Below are 27,457 nucleotides of genomic sequence, written 5' to 3'. Positions count from 1 at the left end.
TAGGATTAAAAAAAGGCATGTACTATTGGCTATTGAAGTAAGCAATCACTGTCAGAATGCAGGGTTAATATTTTTTTTAAAGATCATGAGAACATTACGGGATAGTACTAAGGAGCTCGCTACAGAGGACACACAATCCCCCAGTTTTAGCTGAAGTTAGGACTCGCTTTGTTTCCACCCGGTATTGTTTTATCTGCACACAAATATAACCAAAGGGCTCGTTCCAGCGGTTTGGGTCGCCTGGATTAGTTCTTATTTAAAACCACGTTTCTGTCGCTCTGTTTCTGCAATGATATCGGACACGAGCGGACGTCACACTGAATGCGCATGCCGTGTGACTTTGCGAGCACGCAGTGTTTCTCAAAATCCCAGAACTGTTGTGTGTTGTTTGTGTTCAGTGTTTTTATTAATTGCATCTGTAAGGGTGATTTAGCACTTGAGAAAAACTGTCATTGAAGTCTGCAGTGAATGAATGAACCCCCTGTAGTCATGGTTACAATGGCATTCCTTTATTTAGGGTGCTGCTGTATTTAAAACACAGAACAGTGGAAACAGAAACGAGAAACAAAACACAACCTGCTATAGTTATACACTGTATCACACAGCTATATATAATACAGAATACAGTGCTTTAATATGTAACAGAACCTTCACCCACAGTCAATCATGGACGCAATACAATACACTGATGAAACCTTGACTTGAAGTTTTATTTTAAATACGCAATACAAGGCTTCTTTAAAACCCGCGTTCTTTTCTCTCACCAGCACACATTCTTCCCCTATAGACTCTTCTTCTTTTCATAACCTGAATACAAAATATCAAATAATAACGAAACTCCAATACCTTCCTGTATTCTGTCAGAGACAGACAGACAGCAAATATTTTGTTCCTATAGACGTTTCTTAATTGTAGTAATTTGTGTGTGTGTGTGTGTGTGTGTGTGTGTGTGTGTGTGTGTGTGTGTATTGTAACAAGCTACTTGTCAGGACTACACATTCTTCACAGTTGCATTGATTATCAAGGGTCCTTTATCATGTGACCCTGGGCTGAAAATGGGGTAGACCTGCCCAGGGAATGAGCCTTCTAAAGTATGGATGTGGAATCTGGTCTCTGCATTGTAAAATGACAGCCTCCCTCCCTCGTGATCCAGATACACCCCCCACACCTTACAGATCTTCTCCAGTTTTAAGATCTGATCCCCTGACTGGCTCACAGCTGTACAGATCTTCCCTTGAGCCAGCCTCACAAGCCAGTAGCCCTCCCCTGGTTTCTCAGGTATGCTCTTCTCATGAGGGTGTGTGGAGACTCCCAGGACCCAGTAGCCCTTCTCCCCCACCTCCACCTCCCAGTAGTGCATCCCTGAGGTGAACCCCTCCCTGCCCAGCACACTGGGCCACTCTGCTGATCTCTCCCCTGTGAATCTCACTTGTGAGCCGTATTCAGAGACTCTGAGGCTGGGGCTGGCTGTGTCGGGGTCTAGAGTCACATTGACTGGGGTAAAGGAATGAGAAGAGTGTGTTATTGAGAATCACAGGAAAAGCAGAGAATCTGATTATTGATGCTTTCTCTCTCTCACGATGATGAACAACAACACTCATTCTTTGATCATAACAACTGTATTTAGACAGATTTTGAGGCTATTGTAACTGGAAACACAGAAACATTTTATGTAATTTTTCTTATATATATTAAATTATAAATTACAAGTGATGCTACATTTAAAATATTTTTAAAACACATATTTAATAAAAAAACAAGCCCCCTAATTGTGTTCAATGAGAATTTTATAACTTTATTTATAACTTATCTAATATAAACTTACCACAAGCTTCAGTCATTGTTTTCCATTCTGAAATAAATGAATAGAAGAATGAATCAAGTGTAAGAGAATGAATCTGTGGATTCTGATTACTGTAAGTGTATTAGCAGATTAAAATGTTACCTCTTTCAAGGACATAGCCACATGTGTCTGTTTGAGAGAAGAGAATATATTTAAGGGAGGGAGGAAATTGCCACTATAAAATTATAATTAGTGTCCAAACAAACCCTTAATGGGACTCTTCTAATCTGCACACATCTTGGTACAGAGGGTTTGATCCCCCGTTAAATAATTCACACATCTGAACTAATCAATTAAACCTGACACCAATAGCAACTGCTTTATTCAATACACCCAGTGAACCAGTTTTGAAAGATGATTTATTACTCATAATGAAAAAATAATAAAAGAGAGAGAGAGAGGCCAGGAGTTTATTAATATTGAAGTGAGCCAATGAGAGCACAGCTTACTATCTCAAATGAGGTCATCCCATGCAGAGAACACAATTCTAAAAAACACTTCTGTTTCATACTAGTTCTCGAGAACTATCTTTAGTTTTGTAATTAGTAAGAATGTACGGGCAGCAGTGTGGAGTAGTGGTTAGGGCTCTGGACTCCAGACCGGAGGGTCATGGGTTCAATCCCCAGTGGGGGACACTGCTGCTGTACCCTTGAGCAAGGTACTTTACCTAGATTGCTCCAGTAAAAACCCAACTGTATAAATGGGTAATTGTATGTAAAAAATAATGTGTAAAAAAATAATGTGATATCTTGTAACAATTGTAAGTCGCCCTGGATAAGGGCGTCTGCTAATAAATAATAATAATAATAATAATAATAATAATAATAATAATGACTTTGTTTGTAGGGAGTCTCTGTTTAAAACAGATTAAAGAGATTCAATTTCAGAAGCTTAAAACTGAACTTAGAGGTAGACTGCACAGCTATATATAATACAGAATACTGCACTTAGAGATAGACTAAGAACATAAGAACATAAGAAAGTTTACAAACGAGAGGAGGCCATTCAGCCCATCTTGCTCGTTTGGTTGTTAGTAGCTTATCTATCCCAGAATCTCATCAAGCAGCTTCTTGAAGGATCCCAGGGTGTCAGCTTCAACAACATTACTGGGGAGTTGGTTCCAGACTCTCACAATTCTCTGTGTAAAAAAGTGCCTCCTATTTTCTGTTCTGAATGCCCCTTTATCTAATCTCCATTTGTGACCCCTGGTCCTTGTTTCTTTTTTCAGGTCAAAAAAGTCCCCTGGGTTGACATTGTCTATACCTTTTAGGATTTTGAATGCTTGAATCAGATCACCGCGTAGTCTTCTTTGTTCAAGACTGAATAGATTGAATTCCTTTAGCCTGTCTGCATATGACATGCCTTTTAAAGCCAGGATAATTCTGGTTGCTCTTCTTTGCACTCTTTCTAGAGCAGCAATATCCTTTTTGTAACGAGGTGACCAGAACTGAACACAATATTCTAGGTGAGGTCTTACTAATGCATTGTAAAGTTTTAACATTACTTTCCTTGATTTAAACGCTGTAATTATCTCTGCCTTCTCAAGGTTATCAGTCAGTGAAGTCAGGAAGCCTCCTGGATGTTAAATATGGCTTGCAGTGGAGGTAACAAGATTACAGGAGCTTTCACCCAACCACACATACACTCCAGAAACTCACAAGACACATTTACAGCATTTCTAGCAGCGAGGACTAGAAAACTTTCTTAGTGTTGCCTAATATTTTAGTTAATTACAGCAGCACCTGAAATATTTTTGAATCCTATAGGAGGGTAAATACTGTCTAAGCAACTCCCCTTTACAATGCGGTTATTGTGTAAATGGGGGGTAACGGTCTGAAAATGAGTGGAAATTGATTCACCAATAGGGGGGGTTTATGAGTAGCTTCTGGCAAACCTTTGAACTCCGCACCCGATCGTGAAAGTGAAACTAAACTCTCTATGAAGAAGTCTATGTGTTTTCAAAGCATGCGTGTATTTTAATTTCCTTTGTTTGCATTTATCTTCGTGTAATCTGGGAGCAGGCTTCTGAAGGAGAGTGAAAAAGAAAAGGTAACCTCTTACGATTTAAACACACGTTGAGTTATACGTTGAATACGTAGAGAGCGTTATTTAAATTAAACGCGGCCGACGTTTTCACTCAGTGCGCGCTGGATCACCAGAGCATTAGTCGTGTAACTTCAAACACACATAGTACTATAGCGATCTTGTCTTTGTGTGTGATTACGTCACCTACCAGCTCTACCGCTGCCTTCCCCCTTGCACGCTACAGTATTATTATTCTTAAAATGCTCATTTAGTTTACTGTACTTATTAGAGAGAGAGAGAGAGAGAGAGAGAGAGGGCTATGGCTGAAACGTTTGCATCACATTGAGTTTTAGGATTGAGGCAACATTAAAAAGAAAACTATATGAGCATAATTGAGATAAAAGTTTTATGTATTTGTATGTTAAAGTAAGAAAGAAAGAAAAGAAAAATGTTTTAAGCCGTCAAGTCTTTAACTAAGACTTTACACATAAACCTCTAGTTCCACAGACCCTGATTAGCACTGACCTTAAGAACATACGAAAGTTTACAAACGAGAGGAGGCCCCATTCAGCCCATCTTGCTCGTTTGTTTGTTAGTAGCTTATTGATCCCAGAATCTCATCAAGCAGCTTCTTGAAGGATCCCAGGGTGTCAGCTTCAACAACCTTGGACTATCTAATACACTATGTAACACAATTTTTGTTCCTGAGTAGTAAGTGTTATTTCCTAATTGCTTATGCCTCAAAAGTATAGAAAATGGCTATTATTCCCCACAAACTTTGCTTTTGTGACCAGGACAGTGATATTTTGAAATGTACCTATTTCCAATGAGAAAACGGGCAAATTTGTGTCTTTTCGTTCACATAAAGTCAGAAAAAAACAACATATGAATCCAAATTAACATGTATTTATACTAAAGTAATACAAAAATGACTACAAAAGATTTAGAAGTGAGTAGTTTTTCTTGGGATAGCGAACTTCATGGCTCTCTTTTCCCCTCTGTACCATCCTACAAAAATACATTTATTTCACCCATGACTAATGTGTAAGAGATTCTCGGAACATTTTTCATATATGATATATTTTTTCAATAACATTGAAAATTGTAAAACATTTTAAAATTAAAAACTTTTACAATTTTAAAAATTTTAACAAATTTTATAACATAAAATTCCGAGCAACAATTGTCCATCTTACCTTCCAGAGTTTTTTTGCAGTGCTCGCAGGTGAAATGAGGTGCACAGGGTTTGTCTTGATCCCCGACAGGCATGCCGAAATATGCCTTGTAGGCCTCACACATCTTAGCAGATGCTTCCACAGAGTACTTTTTCGCTCTTGCCTTGATAAATTGGCCGCAGACATAGCAAAATGCGTGTGCCGGATGCTTGCAGCCTCTTGATACCATCTCAGAAAAATGCAGATATGTATCCACTTAGGCAGCTGGAACTAAACTGAACTGGTGGGCTTAAGGCCCCTGTATTTATACTACTATTTATATTACTGGAAAGTTCTAGAAAGTTCTAGAAGTTACTCCAAGTTTACTCAGCACTGAATCTATCTGGAATGTTCTGGAAAATAGGTAAATTTCAAAATATCACTGTCCTGGTCACAAAAGCAAAGTTTGTGGGGAATAATAGCCATTTTCTATACTTTTGAGGCATAGCAATTAGGAAATAACACTTACTACCCAGGAACCAAAAAAAAAAAAAAATTTGTTACACGGTGATATTAGTTCAGGTAAACTTCCAAATGTTTGTAGTTTTTATTAGTTTGCATGAGATAGAAAGACAGAAATCCTCGATACAAAAAACAGAACACATGTTCTTACTGGTTTTCCTTCGAAGTTCGTCACAATCTAGGAATGAAAAACACAGAAACCATTTCATTAAGTGCAGAAGCATTCCCCCATTTCAGATTTAAATTTAATGAAATCCCAGCAGATATTTGAACTATGTAATATTCTCCCCAATTGTTATTCAGTGTTACTTTATCTTGACGAGAGCCGAGTTCAAATCAGCATGAAATTTTAACGTCTACTCTCATGTAATAGAAATAATTGTTATTAAAATAATAACTATTACTGATCAACTGCATTTGAAATTATTCAGACTGCCTTTATATGGATTATAATGATCTTACCTGCTTCAACGTTCTCTTTCTGCATTTTAAAAGTCTCTAAAAGATAAAAAAAAATGAAAAGTTGAGTTTGTATTCTGGTTCACTAACTAGTGTGATTCAATACAATAGTTGAATTAATTAAAAAAACAAAAGAATATTGAGATGAATGTATTAATCTTGCCATAATTCTTCTGAAGATCCTCCTTTTCTAAAAGACACAAACAAACAAAGACAGCTTGGTTAGTTTTGCTAGTTTAGAACAGTTGAGATTCATCATTAAGGGTGATATGACTAGATTTCACTGCGTTAGTTACATCATTAATATACTTAGAAGACCAAAAATGGTCCCAATGCTCAAACGCGTTGTCCAATGGATGATTTTGCCTTCATTTCATTAGCGGTACAGCATTCCCTCATTTCAGTTTTAAATGTAGTTCAATCAGAGACGTGTGTTTGTAACTCTTTAATATTCTCCAAACACACTGCAGAGCATTTAGAATTAGAACTGCTAGGGTTTCTGATAAAGGGAGATTGAAATGGAAACTTTCTGTCTGCAGATTATTTAAACACTTACCTCTTATCAGTCTCTTGGTATCTCGGTCTAAAACGGAAAACAAGGACAGGTTTGTTTTCCGGTGTTCACTCATTTTTTGCTTCTCGTCAGTTTTTGCTTCTTTTTGTACTGCGCATGCTCGCCACTGGCTTTCCCCTTACTTGCCTGAATATCAAAGCTTTTCAGACCGTCGGGCTTTTTATGAGGAATGTTATGCAAATGAAGAGAGTATCGAAGTAACATGAAAAATAAATTAATAAACGAACACATAAATAAATGAACAAATATATAAATAAATAAATACATATTTATTTATTTCGACATTTTTTTTTTAATTTATTTTTTATGCATTAATTTCTTTATTTTTCATTTTGGCATAAAATATCCTGCATAAGTGATTGTCGTCATAAGCAAAACTATAATTTAATCCAGTATATATTTTTCTCCTCTCTTTGCTTTATTATTGTGTTCTGTGAAATGTATCCTCTCTTGTTTCTCTGTATCTCCTGAAACACGCGGCTGTTTTGTTTTCTCCGCCTTTAATACCTTTCGATCCCACCTGTCAGGTGACTGAAATCCTGAAATGACGTAAAAGCTGTCATTAACAGAGGTTCCTCATTTAAATACTGATTAGTTGTTCCGCTGCCTTCAGTAAATTGCGCCCGCTCCACCTGTCGGAAAACAGCAGAAAAGTTTTTCATTTTATGAGGGAAACAGCGTTCGGGTTAAGAGTCGGGTTCAAACAGACGGAGCCAGCGAGTTTCGGACTGTCGGGAGACACGTTAGATATTCAGGGAAACTCTGACAAAACAGCCGCGAGTTTCATGAGATACGGAGAAACAAGAGAAGATACATTTAATAGAACACAATGATAAAATAAAGTACCTCGGGATAGAGAGAAAACAAAATAAAGTTAGATAACTCCTATTTTAATGTAGCCTATTTTTAAATGTATATTGTATTAAATTATAGTTACTGTATTAAATTGTAGTTTCGGTTACGGATGATATTTTGTGCCAAAATGAAAAATAAATAAATAAATAAATTATGCATAAATAAATAAATAAATCAATCAAATATATACATGTCGAAATAAATAAATATACAGACATGTATGTATTTATTTATAGATTTGTTTATGTATTAATTGATGTATTCGTGTATTTATTTTTCATGTTAATTCGGTACATTATCCCTTTCCTCCTCTAAACTCTCTAGCAGCGCATTGAGCTACTCATGGTGAGGACACAGTCATGACAGAATAGAAATCATAAGAATATAGAAAGAATACAATACCTTTACAACAAATACACCAGAGGATTACTGCCACTGAAATCACCACAACAGCAGCTAACGCAACGTAGAAACCCACTTCAAAAGAGTCTTCTGTAAACACAAGAAAGAGGAGAAATCCATAAATGAACAAACCTGTGAAAGCGCGGTGAGTGTGCTGAGTGAGATTATTAAAAAAAGAAATAATAATATTCTTACTCCGCTCCTGTTGAAGTTCTGTTTTTTCCCCTTCATTGTTTTTGTATTATGTTTGAAAGCAGAAAATTAATTAAAAATGAATTGCACAAAGAGTTATAAGCACACGTCTCTGTTGTGATTGAACTACATTTAAAACTGAAATGAGGGAATGCTGTACCGCTAATGAAATGATTTCTGTGTTTCATTCCTAGATTATTATTATTATTTATTTCTTAGCAGACGCCCTTATTCAGGGCGACTTACAATTGTTACAAGATATCACATTATACATTATTATTATTATTTTTTTAGCAGACGCCCTTATCCAGGGCGACTTACAATTGTTACAAGTTATCACATTATTTTTTATATACAAGTACCCATTTATACAGTTGGGTTTTTACTGGAGCAATCTAGGTGAAGTACCTTGCTCAAGGGTACAACAGCAGTGTCCCCCACCTGGGATTGAACCCACGACCCTCCGGTCAAGAGTCCAGAGCCCTAACCACTACTCCACACTGCTGCCCCTAGATGATGAAGAACTTCAACAGGACCCGAGTAAGAATATTAATTTTATTTTTTAATAATCTCGTCTTTCTTTCCTCAGTTCTTCACATTGATGAGACATCAATGTTAACAGAAAATAAATATAAAAAGAGAATTTCGACAAAAGCTGCCGGGAAGCACTGTCGCTGCTGTTTGGTTGTTTCTACGCGCTTTGAAAAGGGAGTCTCGTCTTCCAGAATATCACTTACAATGTGCGCCGTCAAAAATAAAAATAAAGTTTCTAAAGAAAATGATTTCAGGAAGATAAAACACCACACGAACACTTGTCATGCGACACTTTCTATATTGGCTTGCTAGCTTGCAATGGTCTGCTGGTCCGCGGCGGTGCGACACTGAGCGCCGGTTTAACATGTTACAGGTGTTACACACTGAGCGCTGGTTTAACATGTTACAGGTGTTACACACTGAGCGCCGGTTTAACATGTTACAGGTGTTACACACTGAGCGCTGGTTTAACATGTTACAGGTGTTACACACTGAGCGCTGGTTTAACATGTTACAGGTGTTACACACTGAGCGCTGGTTTAACATGTTACAGGTGTTACACACTGAGCGCTGGTTTAACATGTTACAGGTGTTACACACTGAGCGCTGGTTTAACATGTTACAGGTGTTACACACTGAGCGCCGGTTTAACATGTTACAGGTGTTACACACTGAGCGCCGGTTTAACATGTTACAGGTGTTATACACTGAGCGCTGGTTTAACATGTTACAGGTGTTACACACTGAGCGCTGGTTTAACATGTTACAGGTGTTATACACTGAGCGCTGTTTTAACATGTTACAGGTGTTACACACTGAGCGCTGGTTTAACATGTTACAGGTGTTATACACTGAGCGCTGGTTTAACGTTACAGGTGTTACACACCAGCGCCAGTAGGCACTGAGCGCTTTTCACCTCCAGCGACAGTGTGTCACTGACGCGGGCATGCGCATCGGGTGCACCGTGTGCTGGGTGAGAGAGGCTCTGGATGAAGGGCTGCGAGTTAATACAGAATCACATTGCGCCTCTATGATGCAAGTCTATGGAAGCTGGTTATTGAAGCGGAGATAAAAGACACTTCCGTTCAAATGGACCGGAGAAGCTAATTTTCAGGTTCTTCTGTGTGTGTGTGTGTGTGTGTGTGTGTGTGTGTGTGTGTGTGTGTGTGTGTGTGTGTGTGTGTGTGTGTGCGTGTGCGTGCGTGCGTGTGTGTTTGTGTGTGTGCGTGCGTGCGTGCGTGCTGTGCTGCGGTATCTGGAGCGTCACGTTTCCTTCCCCCGCGACTCCGGAACAGGGCGAGCATTTTGTGCCCAAATCATATCAAGTCTTGACCACTGTTTCCTTTTTGTTTCCTCGATTTCCTTTGTGTTCTATGATTCTTTGGCACAATCCGGGTGACGATCGCATGATCAGCTCGTAGTTGTCTAATCTGCACTGTCACGCCACACACAGCTACAGGCTAGATAAAGAGACACGAGTCTTTTTCTATCTCTGGTAATTCGTGTTCCGGTGTTTTTAATGTATTTACATTTTGTTTAAAGAAGTATAGCTCATCAGATTTGTAAGCAATATGTATGGAATGCATTGTTTAAGTGAAACTCTGTTTATTTGAGGTTGTGTAACAGTGCTAGATAGCCGTTTCTAACGATACGCAAACCATGCAAAACTAATCTATTTTTTAAAATTATTATTATTGTATATTACAGTACACTGCATCTCGATTGAAAATGCAGAAGCACAGAACTATGGACAGTTTTTTTCTTCCAAAGGGACAGCATGAATGGTCACAAGTCCATTTAGTTTGAACTATTTCAACACTGCAGACCTGTATACAGGGCTAGGGAAAGTAACACGGCACTAAACTGATCTAATACACCAATGCGTGTCTACGGCGGTCTAATGTTTCCCAGTATGGATGCTGTTTAGTGTCACTCCTTCGTGCTGAAAGTCTTACTGAAGTTGTGCCTGAAGCTGGTGGCAGTATCAGTGGACATTTACTGCAGTTGATAAATGTTCCGAAAAGTGATCATTAGAATCGATGGGATGCATAATACTTCTACCCGAAGCTTATTAGCATGTGTTAGGTATATTTACGTTAGTGAAGTTTTAAAACGGTCATTTTAAAATCCCACATACCGCGGACAAACCCAATTGAAAGTGCTGTGGATGGTTCAGACCATTTTTCAAAACAGAAACCAGGTTACATCCGAGCACACAGAACAATGGCACAATGCAAACTGAATAAACATGCTGATTAAATAATAATAATAATAATAATAATAATAATAATAATAATAATAATAATAATTACCTGATTGGCGTAGGGGCGCCATAAACTTTGCCTATACAGGGCGGCAAGTTGCACAGAAACCGGACCTGGTTAGTGACAAAAAATAAATAAATCTCTGTCTATTTCAGAACACAGAATATATTCAACATGCATCTCACTGGCGGTTTAGAAATGAGTATTTCAGTTCAACTATCACAAACTCTCTCTCTCTCTCTCTCTCTCTCTCTCTCTCTCTCTCTCTCTCTCTCTCTCTCTCTCTCTCTCTCTCTCTCTCTCTCTCTCTCTCTCTCTCTCTCTCTCTCTCTCTCTCTCTCTCTCTCTCTCTCTCTCTCTCTACCTTTCTTTCGTGCTTCTCGTTGCCTCAGCCGTCCAGTGGAAGGTTTTGTTTTTTTCGGGAGTGTCTCAAAATGTCGGTTTCCTTGTTGTTTTATAGGCGAACAAATACAGGAACAACTGTGCTTGAAAAACCCGTGTCACAAGACTCCCAGTAATTGCTGTTGTGTGTGTGTGTGTGTGTGTGTGTGTGTGTGTGTGTGTGTGTGTGTGTGTGTGTGTGTGTGTGTGTGTGTGTGTAATAGTAAGGAGCCTATCCTTACACACACACACACGTACATTCCTACATTTTGCTAGGGCAGGAGTGGTTAGGGCTCTGAACTCTTGACCGGAGGGTCGTGGGTTCAATCCCAGGTGGGGGACAGTGCTGCTATACCCTTGAGCAAGGTACTTTACCTAGATTGCTCCAGTAAAAACACAACTGTATAAATGGGTAATTGTATGTAAAAATAATGTGATGTCTTGTTAAAATTGTAAGTCGCCCTGGATAAGGGTGTCTGCTAAGAAATAAATAATAATAAACTCTGCACAGGTCAAAAAAAAACAAAAAAAACTCTCACTATATTTTTATTTTTTCTATTTCTAACTCCAGTCAGACTAAACTCCACACAGGATGAACGGCGACAACAAACTATTTTTTAAAGACATATTTAGTTCTTAAAAGGTGGAGATGTCCCCCCAACGTCGTTTCTTCGGGAGATACTATCTTTGTGGAGACATTTTCTCAAATGTTGTCCCCACATTGATATTAATACATAGTCTTTATGAAGCACAGTTAGTTCATTCTATATAGAGGGGGATGCAACGCGTTTGGCCGGAGCTGTATATTGTATTCTCGGAGGATTTATGAAACCTAAACATATGGATCGAGAGCTCTTATTATTCATCCAAATATCAGCATATAACTGATATTAGTGACACTCTCCGCTCGCTCTTCCCTCTCAACTCATGTAACGCATCGTCTATAATGCGTCTTTGCTCTGCTCAAAATCCCCTCGGCTATCGGCAGGGGAAGGGAGCGGTGAAAGAGAACACGAAAGCGAAAGTATTGCCAGATTCTACAAAACAACAAAACCCGAGCCTACAGTCACACGAACAAGGTTATATTCTGCGATCCTTCGTCGTGCTGTAGTGCGGGCTTCATTTAACACTATATTGTGCAAATACATACAATATTCGGTGTTCGGAAGAAGACTTTAACGGCACATTATTGTCGGTTCGTGATAGTTCATCAATCACAAGGGACGGTAAGTGTACATTGTTTCCGTTTATTTAGGCCCCTATCTATTTGGTTGGTTGTTTGTTTAACAATTTTGTCGCGTTTTTTCTGTCATACGTTTTCTGTTTGGTTGTTTGTTTAACTATTTTGTCGCCTTTTTTCTGTTATACGTTTTCTTTGTTGCCTTTATTTCAGAATTTACACTCATGGTGCTCGGACACGCCTAAACCACATGCCCTGCCAAAAATATTTCCATGACCCTGTATATAGAATGAACTAACTTTGCTTCAGAAAATACTACTATTATGGCTTCTGACAGACTTACGCGATGTCGTTTTGTAGTTTCTTTGACTACATGAGATGTTAAATAAAAGATCTAAATGATGTTCACCTAGTTGTTTTTTTTTAAATGGTCTCAGTCCTAAAATTCCATGTGATTCAAAACCTTTTCCCATATATATGTATAGCTGTAGGCTATTTTAAGCGCCGTGGTTCATAGACACATCCCTTCAGATTGCTGACAGTAAACACGTGTATTCTGAATGGCCTTGTTATATGGTCACACCCACCCTCCACCTTACCACACCAAGCAAAACAGAACTGCATTGTAATTTGAGACACGTATCCACAAGACCAAAAAATAAATCATTTACAAGTATTTAACTTGACAGACCCACCAAAATGACCACTAATAATTCATCAACCCGTTAATATAGATAGATAGATAGATAGATAGATAGATAGAGCTCTGGAAAAAATTAAGAGACCACTGCAAAATTATCAGTTTCTCTGGTTCTACTATTTATAGGTATGTGTTTGGGTAAAATGAACATTTTTGTTTTATTCTATAAACTACTGACAACATTTCTCCCAAATTCCAAATAAAAATATTGTCATTTAGAGCATTTATTTGCAGTAAATGACAACTGGTCAAAATAACAAAAAAGATGCAGTGTTGTCAGACCTCGAATAATGCAAAGAAAATAAGTTCATATTCATGTTTAAACAACTCAATACTAACGTTTTAACTTAGGAAGAGTTCAGAAATCAATATTTGGTGGAATAACCCTGATTTTCAAGCACAGCTTTCATGCGTCTTGGCATGCTCTCCACCAGTCTTTCACATTGATGTTGGGTGACTTTATGCCACTCCTGGCACAAAAATTCAAGCAGCTCGGCTTTGTTTGATGGCTTGTGACCATCCATCTTCCTCTTGATCACATTCCAGAGGTTTTCAATGGGGTTCAGGGCTGGAGATTGGGCTGGCCATGACAGGGTCTCGATCTGGTGGTCCTCCATCCACACCTTGATTGACCTGGCTGTGTGGCATGGAGCATTGTCCTGCTGGAAAAACCAATCCTCAGAGTTGGGGAACATTGTCAGAGCAGAAGGAAGCAAGTTTTCTTCCAGGACAACCTTGTACTTGGCTTGATTCATGCGTCCTTCACAAAGACAAATCTGCCCGATTCCAGCCTTGCTGAAGCACCCCCAGATGAGTCCAATTTTCAGCTTTGCCCAACACCTGGTCGTCTAATGGTTAGACAGGGACCTGGAGAGGCCTACAAGCCACAGTGTCTCGCACCCACTGTGAAATGTGGTGGAGGATCGGTGATGATCTGGGGGTGCTTCAGCAAGGCTGGAATCGGGCAGCTTTGGCATGAATCAATGTGTGTGTGTGTGTGTGTGTGTGTGTGTATATATATATATATATATTTTACTGTAAGTGGACCTCAAGCCCTCTGCCTTTTTTCTACCCCCCCGCTCACTGGATTCTTCCCATACTCTGTCCAATATACCTCACCCTGTGATTGTTTTATAGGAATGAGAGGAACGGGGTGTTTGCTGAGATCTGAAGGGATCCTCCTTCTCCTTCTCCAGGTGTACTCTGCATACGCAGGTGAGAGAAAGAAACAATATATTCTGTACCTGTCTGAGGTTTAAAGCAAAGTCTGACACCAACTGTGATTCTAACATGAAATACTTACTGTACTGCTATTATGGCTTCCGGTAGACTTTTTTTTTGCGATATCATTTTGAAGTTTCTTTTGATTACACAATGTTAAATCAAAGATCTAAATTATGTTCACTTAGTTTATTTTTTTAATTATGTCTCAGTCCTAAAATTATATATTGAACGAGTGGGTGGGGCTTGCTGTTATCACATGACTTCAATGGAATGAGGAAGGCTGTTCAGTACTGGCACATAGGATTCTCCAGGGAATCCCAAAGCAGCTCAAATCAGCTCAAAGCATCTCAAAGCAGCCCAAAGCAGCTCAAAGCAGCTCAAAGCATCTCAAAACAGCTCAAAGCCAGGTCAAGGCACATTGAGAAACATGATAATAAGTAACAATTGCAAATGGCATGCATTCAAATGAGCTCCCTGCTCACTCCATTAGTATAGGGACTGATAGGAATCTACATGGAAGTGACTAACCTTGTTTCCTGTATCCTCAGACAATTTTAAAGTGGAGGTTCCAGTTGAACCCGTGTCTGCCCATGTGGGGAGCAGCGTCCTGCTTCCCTGCCGCATCTCCACAGGTGCCAGCGCCGTGGGGATGGAGGTGAGGTGGGTGAAAAACGGAAATGAAGCTGTGCATGTCTATGTATCTGGAGCCGACCTGGAAGGCCAGCAGAGTCTAGGATTCAAAGGCAGAACTCACCTCAATAAAGAAGCACTGGGAGCCGGGAACGTGTCTCTGCAGCTGAACAACGTCAGAGTCTCGGACGAAGGAAGCTATCAGTGTTTAATAGTTTCACAGAGCTGGTTCACTGACTCCACCATGAAATTAAAGGTCTCGGGTGAGTTTGAATGGCTTTACCTCTACAGCGGTGGCCACAGGTTTTGCATCGCCCCTATAGAATACATTTTTGACTTCATAAAGTCGAATGAAAGCTGAATAATGTTCCGTTAACGTATTGAATTACACACCGCTTTGTAGTTTTTTTTCTCCCCCAGAGATTGAACGAAAAACTGACGAATTTAAAAATGTGACTTTTTAGAAATCTAACATGAAGTACTTACTGTACTGCTATTATGGCTTCCGGTAGACTTTTTTTGAATATCATTTTGTAGTTTCTTTGATTACAGGATGTTAAATAAAAGATCTACATTGTGTTCATTATGTATATACATTTTTTGTTTTTAATAATTGTCTCAATCCTAAAATTGAAGGTGATGCAAAACTTTTGGCCACAGCTGTAGTTATATATAATCTATTTATTTATCAATAGCTTTTTTATCACCCTAACTTAAATCATGCCGCGTGTCAACATTGCAGGCTGGTGGTGGTGGTGTGATGGTGTGGGGTGTGTTTTCATGGCACACATTGGGCCCCTTGATAAAAGTGGAGCAACTGCCAATCAGGTGCATCCCTTCATGGCAGCAGTGTATTCATCTGCTAATGGATTTTTTCAGCAGGATAATGCCCCATGCCACAAGGCTAGGATTGTCCAGGAATGGTTCCACGAACATGACAGTGAATTCAGCTTACTGCAGTGGCCTGCCCAGTCACCAGATCTCAATCCAATTGAGCATATGTGGGATGAGATGGAACGAGCTATTCGGGGGTAGAGATCCACTACCAGCCAACTTGACACAACTGTGGGAAGCATTGGAGTCAACATGGGCCAGCGTCCCTGTGGAACACTTTCAACACCTTGTAGAGTCCATGCCCCGACAAATTGAGGCTGTTCTGAGGGCAAAAGTGGGTGCAACTCAATATTAGGAAGGTGTTCCTAATGTTTTGTACACTCTAGAATTCTATCTAGAATTCAGTCCTAAATTATAAGAACATAAGAAAGTTTACACACGAGAGGAGGCCATTCAGCCCATCTTGCTCGTTTGGTTGTTAGTAGCTTATTGATCCCAGAATCTCATCAAGCAGCTTCTTGAAGGATCCCAGGGTGTCAGCTTCAACAGCATTACAACAAAGACGTTCCCATACCGGGAGTCGAACCCGGGCCGCCTGGGTGAAAACCAGGAATCCTAACCGCTATACTGCTTTGCTGTCAATATCCAAGTAAAAAACATACCATAACCAACTTTTATTTAGCCCATTTTCATTGAGACGAGGGAATGTGTTGATCAAGAGAATACTGCAAAATTACTGAGTGTTTTTATTATTTGTATATTTTTAATTGACTTTGCGTTTAAAGGCAGTCAATCGCAGGCCTACCGATATTCAGACTAACGTGATGTCACGAGTTTCTTTGTAATGGATAAAACAAAGCGTCTGCTAAATGACTCATTTATTATAATAATGATAACAACAATGGGTTAATGGCGTACAGCGTGTGATGCGTAGAATCTGATTGTCTGAACAGTGATGTCAAGCTTATTTGACCCTTCCTCCCCTCTCCCTCTTCCTATCCGCAGCCGTGGGCAGCTCCCCGCGCTTTACTGTGGCTGGCCGGCTGGACAGTGACGTCACTCTGCAGTGTGACTCGGAGGGCTGGTTTCCTAAGCCGGAGCTGCAGTGGAGGAATGTGAAGGGTGCTGATTTAACAGGGAGGGCTGTTCTCACTGAGAAGCAAGGAGTAGACAGGCTCTTCACTCTCCAGAGCGCTCTGCAGATATCGGAACAGGAGGCCGATGAGATCACCTGTCTTATTAGACACGGGGAGGAGAAGAAAGTCCTGGAGGCCCGAGTCCACATCGGGGGTCAGTCAGCTGTACCAGTTGGAAAATTCCTTCTCAGTCCTGACTCCATATTATTATCCAGGATGACTTACAGGTGTTACAGGGCAGTACAGGGTTACAGTAAGATTCATATTTAAATACAATGTCGACAACTGTAAGTGCAAATAATACTACTACTAGAATACGTCATGAACTAGGGTGCAACAAGTTAGGATTGCAACAAGTTATATATCTACAATGACATTTAAACCCATAGACTGACAACCCTTTGCTTCCTTTCTCACTAAATATCTTGGGTTCCATGAATAAATAAGCTTCCTCCCTCCCTCCCTTTCTCCCTCCCTCCCTTTCAAATGCAGGCATTTTAATGAGACAGTGAGTCGCCCCCCCAAGTGCAGTGACACCTCAAAATGTTTCCTATCAATTAAAGCAAACCAATTGCCTGTAAATACTGCTATCAACGAAATGAAATGATTGTCAGAAACCCTGGACTGTGCAAATCCAATGATCTTGTGTCCTGTTCTTCAACCCCGTACTGTGCAAATCCAATGATCTTGTGTCCTGTTCTTGAACCCTGGACTGTGCAAATCCAATGATCTTGTGTCCTGTTCTTGAACCCTGGACTGTCCAAATCCAATGATCTAGTGTCCTGTTCTTGAACCATGGACTGTGCAAATCCAATGATCTAGTGTCCTGTTCTTGAACCCTGGACTGTGCAAATCCAATGATCTTGTGTCCTGTTCTTGAACCCTGGACTGTGCAAATCCAATGATCTTGTGTCCTGTTCTTGAACCCTGGACTGTGCAAATCCAATGATCCTGTGTCCTGTTCTTCTGCAGGTGAATTCTTCTCCCTGGTCGCCCCCTTATGGAAGGGCTTGTCAGTGTTTTTTATAGTTTGTCTCGTACTCTTTGCCTTGTGCATCTCTGCGGCCGTGTACTACTACAGGAAGAAAGAAGGTAAGGACTTTTATCAACAGCAGATACTGCAGATACTTCAATGCTTTGTAGTGCAATGCACTCTGTTACTAGATTTGAATGAAACATGAAAATATTCACTGTGAAGCTTTGCAGAAAAAATATTATTCACCTCTACAGCTATGCCCAAAAGTTTTGCAGCACCCTCCCTATATATAGAATGAACTCACTCAGCTTCATAGAGTCCAGTGAAAGCTATTGAATAATGTTTCCTTGTTAACATATTGAATTCCACACCCTCTATATAGAATGAACTCCCTCAGCTTCATAGAGTCCAATGAAAGCTGCTGAATAATGTTCCCTTGTTAACATATTGAATTCCACACCCTCTATATAGAATGAACTCCCTCAGCTTCATAGAGTCCAATGAAAGCTGCTGAATAATGTTCCCTTGTTAACATATTGAATTCCACACCCTCTATATAGAATGAACTCCCTCAGCTTCATAGAGTCCAATGAAAGCTGCTGAATAATGTTCCCTTGTTAACATATTGAATTACACACCAGCGCTTTGTAGATTTCCAGATACTTAACGAAAAACTGACATGAAAAACATGGCATTTCTGTTACTATTCTGGCTTGCAATATAATTGTATAGTTTCATGATGTTAAATAAAAAATCTAAATTATGTTCATATAGTGTTTTATTGAATTGTCTCAATCCTGAAATCCTAGGTGATGTGGAACTTCTGTCCGCAGCTGTAGCTGTCTCAACACTTCCTGTCTCTCATGATTGATTACGGTCACGTCACATGCGCTGTATGAATGTGTTTGTGATGCGTGTATTGTTTTGTGACCCGGCTAATATGTAGAGATGATTATATTGTAATATGTTCCTTTTGTTTCAGCCACCAAGGAAATTCAGAGACAGAATCTTTTAGCAGGTAAAGTGAATTCATTAAACAAATTCACACATAATGTAAACTGGTGTACATGAGTCAGCACTCGTATATCCAGCTCTCAATAATACCTCGTCACTGTAATCTGTCATAATGGCACGGGGCAGACCAACAGAGTAGAACAGGGGTCCAGTGGTTAAAGAAAGGGGCTTGATGTCAGGAGGCTCCGGGTTCAATCCCAGCTCAGCCACTGTGAGTGACCCTGAGCAAGTCACTTCACCTCCTTGTGCTCAGTCCATCTGATGAGACGTAAAACAAACGAGCTCCTATTGGAAGTGACTCTGCAGCAGCAGCAGCAGTTGTTGATGATGCAGAGTTCACCCCCGTAGTCTCTGTAAGTCGCTTTGGATAAAAGCGTCTGCTGAATGACTGAAATAAGAGTAGAGTTTAACCGTGACTGTGGAGATCCAATGGTCCTTTTGAGCACAGTGCTTTTGCACATGGCAGCAAGCAGAGACTCCTGGGGGCGGTGCATGCGTTTACTCAAACTAAACTCCAGGGGGTGTGCCAAGACAGAAACGGTCAATCAGAGGGCAGAACTCAGGTAAGATGAATGCAATTTGAACGAGATGAACCCCTTTTAAACATTCTACTCATAAAAAACTCACTTTTCTTTCAGAGTGCGATGACCTTCGTCAAGAAATAAGTAAGATTTTCTTTTTTTTAAATGCAGTAATCACTTTAATTTGATCAAGCTATATATACCCTGTTAGGATAAAGAAGATCTGGATTTGTTTCAGATCATTTTACAGCGCTGGGGATTTCAAAAGTGCCGCATCACGTGATAGGCTGTAGGTTTATTCACATCCAATTGGATCCCAGGCCAGTAGAGTCTGAGAGTCTAGTTATTTAGGCACTGCAGCCTCTAAACATAGAAACACAGTTGTTGAAATGTTTGTCTGCTTTACTGAGATTAATATGCACCACATCACTCACAATACATATTGCTGTAGATTGACAGCACTGAAGACATTGCCAGGGCTGTTATTGACTGGTATTGAAACTCTTCTATTTTCTCTCAACAGAATCCAAAGGATTTGCCCTCAAATCAGGTAAACTTGATATTTTTAGTCTTGTTTTTTTTTTTTTTACCTCTGCATAGTTTCTGATTCTGGATGAACTGCCTGTAATCTCACAAGATCCACTTAAACAGACAGGAGAAGAAACAGACACTTTCAATATCTCTCTCACACACACACATTACACTGAGGAAGGCATTCACAGAAACGCTTGGCTTGGGTTCTTATAGTGTAGTAATTAATACTGTATTGTGTATTACTCTAAAATAAATGAGTTATGAATGGACTCTGTGTGCAGAATTATTTAACAGCATTATTTTCCTCTGTCTGTTTTATTTCTGATAGAATGGAAGCAGATCCAAGCTGAATCAGGTAAGTTGTTTGTTTTTACAAAACCAATCAGCCTCTTACTTTTGTCTACGAAGGTATTTCTCAATAACATTGAAGATAGAGAGCACTGTCCTTCACAATACAGAATTGTTATTCCAAAGTGTGATTTGCAGCATTTTGTGTGAATGGAAATAATGTTAATTAATGTTACAAAGCTAGCAACAAGCAGGCATTGAATTGACATGACATTGTTACCAGTGTTTGTAGTATTAACAGTTTACTGTGCATGGTGAAATGTATTAAGAGCTGCATCTCAATCTGGATTCTCTCTAGCATCTATTCAAATTCAGCTGCAGAATGGCTGTGCAAACAGCACTATTGCAAATGATGCCACGTTGCTAAGCAGATAGTTGAAATAAGGAATTCACTAAAAGTTGTTGTATTATTTAGGGTTAAACACACAGATCTGGACAAAAGTTTTGCATCACCTAGAAGTTTAGGATCGAGACATAATAATAATAATAATAATAATAATAATAATAATAATAATAATAATAATAATAATAATAATAATAAACTATATGAACATAATTTAGATATTTTATTTAACATCAGGTAATCAAAGGAACTGAAAAATGATATTTAAAAAAGTCTATCAGAAGCCATAATAGCAGTACAGTAAGTATTTTATGTTAGATATCAAAATGTCAGTTTTTTTTCTTTAAGTATCTGGGAAAACTACAAAGCGGTGGTGTGTAATTAAATATGTTAATGTAACATTATTGAGCAGGATTAATTCAACTTTATGAAGCAAAATTAGTTCATTCTATATCGAGGGTGATGCAAAACTTTTGGTCAGAGCTGTAGTTTCTTCATCATATAAAGCACTTGTATAAACACCATAAACAATCTTATACATGAATCCATCCATAGTAAAATATATCTATTGCTGTACATTAAAAAATCTATGTCTATTAACATTGATGATTAAGGGTGCTTGCTTCTCGTCTCCAGTGGCTGTGACTCTGGACCCTGATACAGCACACTGTCGTCTCACTGTGTCTGAAGATGGGAAACGTGTGAGAGATGACTGCATTGACAAGAATGTCCCCAACACTGAACGGAGATTTGATCACCATCCCTTTGTGCTGGGCAGGGAGGGGTTCATCTCAGGGAGACACTACTGGGAGGTGGAGGTGGGGAAGAGGGTTAACTGGAAACTGGGTGTGGCCAGCGAGTCTGCCAGGAGGAAAGGAGTTTTAGATCTGAGTCCCAAGGAAGGTTACTGGGTGCTTCAGTTAATGTTTGGACATGATCTCAGAGCCTTGACCGACCCCGAGACCCCTCTCAAGGTGCTGCCCCCCCTGAAGGTCGGGGTGCATCTGGATTATGAAGAGGGCAAGCTCTCTTTTTACAGGGTGGAGGATCGTGGTGTTATTTACACCTTCCTGGGGAAATTCTCTGGGAAACTCTTCCCTTTCTTTTATCCAGGAGATGAAGGGGAAGAACTTGTGATCCTGAACAAAGATACAAAGAACAAAGATCAATCAGATAATTCTGTTTCACTCAAAATGGGACACGACAAAACTGGGATGTAATTCTTTTTTGCTTCATTATCAACAAAATTGAGAAAAACTAACATTGTCAGTTATATATAACAATACAATGCGACTAAATGTTGTATTTTCTGGAAATAAAGGTGAAGATCTAAATGAAGTTCCTATAGTTTTTTTATATATCCTATTAGAATGCACCAAGATTTTATTTGAAATATTTAGACTCGTATTTACTCAATCAGATATCCTGCTTGCAGATTCATATTAGATTTGCTGGTTTAAGAGTGGTATTGGTTTGTATAGAAAAGCCACACGGATGAATGCTCGCTTTTCCATGTAGTTGATATTTACACTGAAGCTGGAATATCACCTGGATACTATTGCTGGCTGAGATTAATGTACTGACTTGCGCTATATTGATGCTAATCTTCTTTTACATCATTTCATTGTATTTTACTAACTTTTTGATAAAATTAAGATTACATATTTAACAATACACTGTATTCTGTATTATATATGGCTGTGTGATGCAGTGTATAACTATAGCAGGTTGTGTTTTGTTTCTTGTTTCTGTTTCCACTGTTCTGTGTGTTTTAAATACAGCAGCACCCTAAATAAAGGAATGTCATTGTAACCATGACTACAGGGGGTTCATTCATTCACTGCAGACTTCAATGACAGTTTTTCTCAGGTGCCAAAGCACCCTTACAGATGCAATTATTAAAAACTGAACACAAACAAAACACAACAGTTCTAGAATTTTGAGAAACACTGCGTGCGCTTGCAAAGTCACACGGCATCAAACACGTATCGCATTCAGTGTGACGTGCGCTCGTGTCCGATATCATTGCAGAAACATATGGAAGGCCGTCCAGGTCAAAAACACATACCTAGTACACGTATTCATGTGGACCAATCAGGATACATAAAATACTATGCGTTCTAAATAAATGTAAATGAATTAGGCATTTTCTACATATTGTCTGGTCAATTTACACTAGTTCCTATGTGGTGGCTGCTCATTTTACACTAGTACCTATGTGATGGCTGCTCATTTTACAGCAGTTCCTATGTGATGGCTGCTCATTTTACAGCAGTTCCTATGTGATGGCTGCTCATTTTACACTAGTTCCTATGTGATAGCTGCTCATTTTACACTAGTTCCTATGTGATGGCTGCTCATTTTACACTAGTTCCTATGTGATGGCTGCTCATTTTACACTAGTTCCTATGTGATGGCTGCTCATTTTACAGCAGTTCCTATGTGATGGCTGCTCATTTTACACTAGTTCCTATGTGATGGCTGCTCATTTTACACTAGTTCCTATGTGATGGCTGCTCATTTTACACTAGTTCCTATGTGATAGCTGCTCATTTTACACTAGTTCCTATGTGGTGGCTGCTCATTTTACACTAGTTCCTATGTGATGGCTGCTCATTTTACACTAGTTCCTATGTGATGGCTGCTCATTTTACACTAGTTCCTGTGTGATAGCTGCTCATTTTACACTAGTTCCTATGTGATAGCTGCTCATTTTCCAGCAGTTCCTATGTGATGGCTGCTCATTTTACAGCAGTTCCTATGTGATGGCTGCTCATTTTACACTAGTTCCTATGTGATGGCTGCTCATTTTACACTAGTTCCTATGTGATGGCTGCTCATTTTACAGCAGTTCCTATGTGATGGCTGCTCATTTTACAGCAGTTCCTATGTGATGGCTGCTCATTTTACACTAGTTCCTATGTGATAGCTGCTCATTTTCCAGCAGTTCCTATGTGATGGCTGCTCATTTTACAGCAGTTCCTATGTGATGGCTGCTCATTTTACACTAGTTCCTATGTGGTGGCTGCTCATTTTACACTAGTTCCTATGTGATGGCTGCTCATTTTACAGCAGTTCCTATGTGATGGCTGCTCATTTTACACTAGTTCCTATGTGATGGCTGCTCATTTTACACTAGTTCCTATGTGATGGCTGCTCATTTTACACTAGTTCCTGTGTGATAGCTGCTCATTTTACACTAGTTCCTATGTGATAGCTGCTCATTTTCCAGCAGTTCCTATGTGATGGCTGCTCATTTTACAGCAGTTCCTATGTGATGGCTGCTCATTTTACACTAGTTCCTATGTGATGGCTGCTCATTTTACACTAGTTCCTATGTGATGGCTGCTCATTTTACAGCAGTTCCTATGTGATGGCTGCTCATTTTACAGCAGTTCCTATGTGATGGCTGCTCATTTTACACTAGTTCCTATGTGATAGCTGCTCATTTTCCAGCAGTTCCTATGTGATGGCTGCTCATTTTACAGCAGTTCCTATGTGATGGCTGCTCATTTTACACTAGTTCCTATGTGGTGGCTGCTCATTTTACACTAGTTCCTATGTGATGGCTGCTCATTTTACAGCAGTTCCTATGTGATGGCTGCTCATTTTACAGCAGTTCCTATGTGATGGCTGCTCATTTTACACTAGTTCCTATGTGATAGCTGCTCATTTTCCAGCAGTTTCTATGTGATGGCTGCTCATTTTACAGCAGTTCCTATGTGATGGCTGCTCATTTTACAGCAGTTCCTATATGATGGCTGCTCATTTTACACTAGTTCCTATGTGATGGCTGCTCATTTTACAGCAGTTCCTATGTGATGGCTGCTCATTTTACAGCAGTTCCTATGTGATGGCTGCTCATTTTACAGCAGTTCCTATGTGATAGCTGCTCATTTTACACTAGTTCCTATGTGATGGCTGCTCATTTTACAGCAGTTCCTATGTGGTGGCTGCTCATTTTACAGACATGCAGCGTAATTACAAGAGTAGCCAATCACCTTCAGGATAACATTTTTTTAAAATTTCAGACATGAAACACGCTTTAAAAAAATCAAGAATTAAGCCCGGAACACACGGCCAGCTGCGACCGTCGCATCTCAATGGAGGAGGTTGTGTCGCAAAAAAATCGCTGGAAGGGACGCAGAATTCGTGATTTCTTTCAGATTTGACCTGCTCTGGATGAATAAAGTTCAGTGGCAATGGGGCACAGCAATGACAATATGTGAAGACATGAGGCTAGGGAACAATTTGGATAATCCTGTACTTTAGAGTACTGTAATCTGTCACAAGTGTTATTTAATCTGTAGTATTTTGTATTTAATTATATCCTGATGTAACTATCACTGACACTGTTATCTGCTCCGTTATTGAATCGTATTTTGTCACACTTGTACTTGCTAGAACCGAAGTGATTGTATTTTATCTTGCTCTTAATTGTATTAATACTTGTGATTCTTGAAATGTATTTTTGTTTACGACGGTAAATCGCCCTGGATAAGGGCGTCTGCTAAGAAATAAATAATAATAATAATAATAATAATAATAATAATAATAATAATAGGCGATGAGATCGTGAAAAACATATGACTGGAGTCATGCCTGCTTACATTCTCTCTCAAATATATATATATATATATATATATATATATATATATATATATATATATATATATATATAAAAAGAAATGTAATGTAGGTACACAAAAATGTAAATAATTGATTTGAGAAATTGACATCATGACGTTTTGGACTAAATCCTTTACCTTGATGTTTTATGAATTATTCATATTTTTGTATACCTACATTACCTTTTTCTTTGATTTTAGATCTATCTATAGATAGATAGATAGATATAAACACACACAGGGGATTCCTTTGGTTTGTATACAATGTCCGTGCCGAGATCTTTTGAAGTCAACACAGCCTCATAAGCATTGTACTTTTTAACTATTAGTCGAAATATTTACAGAATGCTTAAAAACTCTTGCTACAAGCACGATTAAATTATCATTACCAGCGTTTTAATTCAATTATACCGACTCACACTTTTATTTACAATGAAGGGAACATGCACTGTGTCCTCCAAACGCTTATAATGAAGACATGTATTATGTTTTACCTTCATTGGAAATAAAAAAAAATTGATTTGGTATACTTTGATTAAAATGCTATAAATAACACTGTAGCGATCCTGGCTCCCGCAGGCAGCGGCATTACACAGAGCGAGGTAATCCACACACAGGCAGAGGGCGGGCGTGAACCCGGGTCCTCTCGCACTAAAGCATAGCGCCGATACCGCTGTACAAAAGAGCCATCTCCTTTGCAAGAAGCTGTCTTCCCCCTTGCACGCTACAATACATTTAAAATGACATATTAGTTACAGAGGGGTTACCACTAAATTGAAGCGATTTCTGAGGCTCTGCAAGCGCAGGTTGATGCTCGTCTCGGAGGGTCCGGGTCTGTTCATCTTTCACTAGACTTCACCCAATGCCACAGCAAATATAAGGCGACTTTAAATTGGATCATTTATTACACGTGCTGCTTTCTTTAAATTCATTGGTTCTCATTTCATTTTCAGCGATCTGATTGGTCAAATTAGTACATGTCATAATTCGAATTTAAACACATACTGAAGTCAAATGAGAACGTGTACTAAATATTCGAAGCGCGTACTAAACACATTTTGACCCGAATGGCCTTCCATAGAAACAGAGCGATACAAACTTTCAAATAATAACAAACCAGCCGGCCCGAACCCTTTAATGATATTCGTAGTGCAGATAAAACAATACCCGCCGGAAACAAATGGAGTCCTTTCTGTTAAAATAAGGCAACGGCGCTTTTTTTTCTCGTGAGACTGCAACGCCGCAGATATTGAGGGGTTGCGGTCAAATACAAGTCACACAGATTCCACACAACACAGTAATAACAAAGATACCTGTCGCCTCCAAAATAAGGAGTTAATAAGATTCAACGAGAAATGTCATATTCTTGGTATATGTGACCCTTACTGTGCACCTCTCTGGTGCTGTTTACATCCATAAAAGACAGCCAAAAACTCCCCGACCTCGATTTCAGTGACATCTGGCTGTATCTGTTTGAGAATCCCTCACTCAACACAGCTTCCAAGATGAAAGCGTACAAAAGTACTGACAGCTCCAGATACTTCACATCCGAGTATTATTATTATTTAGCAGACGCCTTTATCCAAGGCGACTTGGAGACTAGGGTGTGTGAACTATGCATCAGCTGCAGAGTCACTTACAACTACGTCTCACCCGAAAGACGGAGCACAAGGAGGTGAAGTGACTTGCTCAGGGTCTCACAATGAGTCAGTGGCTGAGGTGGGATTTGAACCGGGGACCTCCTGGTTACAAGCCCTTTTCTTTAACCACTGGACCACACAGCCTCCTTATTACATTACATTATTAAGTAATGCATAACTTTAAATTAAAAGTTCTATTGACAAAACATGTAAGGCCGTGGGTATATTACCTTCAGTATAAAGATGAACACAGGTAATGGACAGTTGTTATGTTTACTCGTATCTCTTCAGAATGGAAATACATATACAGTTTAGCACACAGCCTTAAGATATTCAGCTACGAAACTTAGATTCATAAACTGTGCTCCGAACTGGAAATTAAAGAATAAATACAGAGCCATGCTCCTCCTTTTCCTAACTCTCTTCCTACGCACTATGGAAAACGTTCTGGTCTGGTTACCTCGTTACAAAAAGGATATTGCTGCTCTAGAAAGAGTGCAAAGAAGAACGACCAGAATTATCCGGGTTTAAAAGGCATGTCGTA

General features: G+C 39.3%; 3 protein-coding genes across 4 annotated transcripts in view; 2 read left to right on the top strand and 1 right to left on the bottom strand.

The window, feature by feature from the left end:
• Positions 1-493: 493 nt before the first annotated feature.
• LOC117967126 (erythroid membrane-associated protein-like) lies at positions 494-11,563 on the bottom strand. 2 transcript variants are annotated; one of them, XM_059012364.1, is made up of 10 exons: positions 11,189-11,562; positions 10,873-10,937; positions 7,835-7,924; positions 6,560-6,586; positions 6,167-6,193; positions 6,007-6,042; positions 5,696-5,722; positions 1,946-1,972; positions 1,826-1,852; positions 494-1,494 (listed from the first exon to the last, which is right to left on the bottom strand). In XM_059012364.1, the coding sequence occupies exons 2-10, from the start codon at positions 10,892-10,894 to the stop codon at positions 992-994; spliced, it is 786 nt and encodes a 261-aa protein (XP_058868347.1). In that variant the 5' UTR covers positions 10,895-10,937; positions 11,189-11,562; the 3' UTR covers positions 494-991. The 2 variants fall into 2 exon arrangements, with proteins under 2 accessions (XP_058868347.1, XP_058868348.1); XM_059012365.1 differs by lacking the exon at positions 1,946-1,972 and having other exon boundaries at positions 11,189-11,563.
• Positions 3,700-27,457, top strand: part of LOC131709677 (erythroid membrane-associated protein-like) — a 36,956-nt gene continuing 13,198 nt past the window's right edge. The window contains exon 1 of the mRNA XM_059012326.1: positions 3,700-3,892. The gene's annotated coding sequence lies outside the window, so the exon portion shown is untranslated. The remainder of the gene's footprint in view (positions 3,893-27,457) is intronic.
• LOC117398771 (butyrophilin subfamily 1 member A1-like) lies at positions 12,196-22,457 on the top strand. Its single transcript, XM_059012310.1, has 10 exons — positions 12,196-12,431; positions 14,223-14,300; positions 14,858-15,202; positions 16,779-17,063; positions 17,882-18,001; positions 18,868-18,903; positions 19,538-19,564; positions 19,944-19,970; positions 20,283-20,309; positions 21,282-22,457. The coding sequence occupies exons 2-10, from the start codon at positions 14,225-14,227 to the stop codon at positions 21,863-21,865; spliced, it is 1,527 nt and encodes a 508-aa protein (XP_058868293.1). The 5' UTR covers positions 12,196-12,431; positions 14,223-14,224; the 3' UTR covers positions 21,866-22,457.

This window comes from Acipenser ruthenus, chromosome 44 (assembly GCF_902713425.1).
Source record: "Acipenser ruthenus chromosome 44, fAciRut3.2 maternal haplotype, whole genome shotgun sequence".
Taxonomy (NCBI): domain Eukaryota; kingdom Metazoa; phylum Chordata; class Actinopteri; order Acipenseriformes; family Acipenseridae; genus Acipenser; species Acipenser ruthenus.
Note: the sequence above shows the minus strand (reverse complement) of the source record. Positions and strands in the feature narration are given on the sequence as shown.

Coding starts and splice junctions, on each gene's coding strand:
- LOC117967126 (XM_059012364.1), bottom strand. CDS start 10,894: ATGGCGCCCCTACGCCAATCAG. Junction 6,587..7,834: donor CTGGTGTATTTGTTGTAAAG/GTATTGTATTCT, acceptor TTTCCGTTTTAG/ACCGAGATACCAAGAGACTG. Junction 6,194..6,559: donor TACCAAGAGACTGATAAGAG/GTAAGTGTTTAA, acceptor TGTGTCTTTTAG/AAAAGGAGGATCTTCAGAAG.
- LOC117398771 (XM_059012310.1), top strand. CDS start 14,225: ATGAGAGGAACGGGGTGTTTGCTGAGATCTGAAGGGATCCTCCTTCTC. Junction 14,301..14,857: donor GGTGTACTCTGCATACGCAG/GTGAGAGAAAGA, acceptor CTGTATCCTCAG/ACAATTTTAAAGTGGAGGTT. Junction 15,203..16,778: donor CATGAAATTAAAGGTCTCGG/GTGAGTTTGAAT, acceptor TCCTATCCGCAG/CCGTGGGCAGCTCCCCGCGC.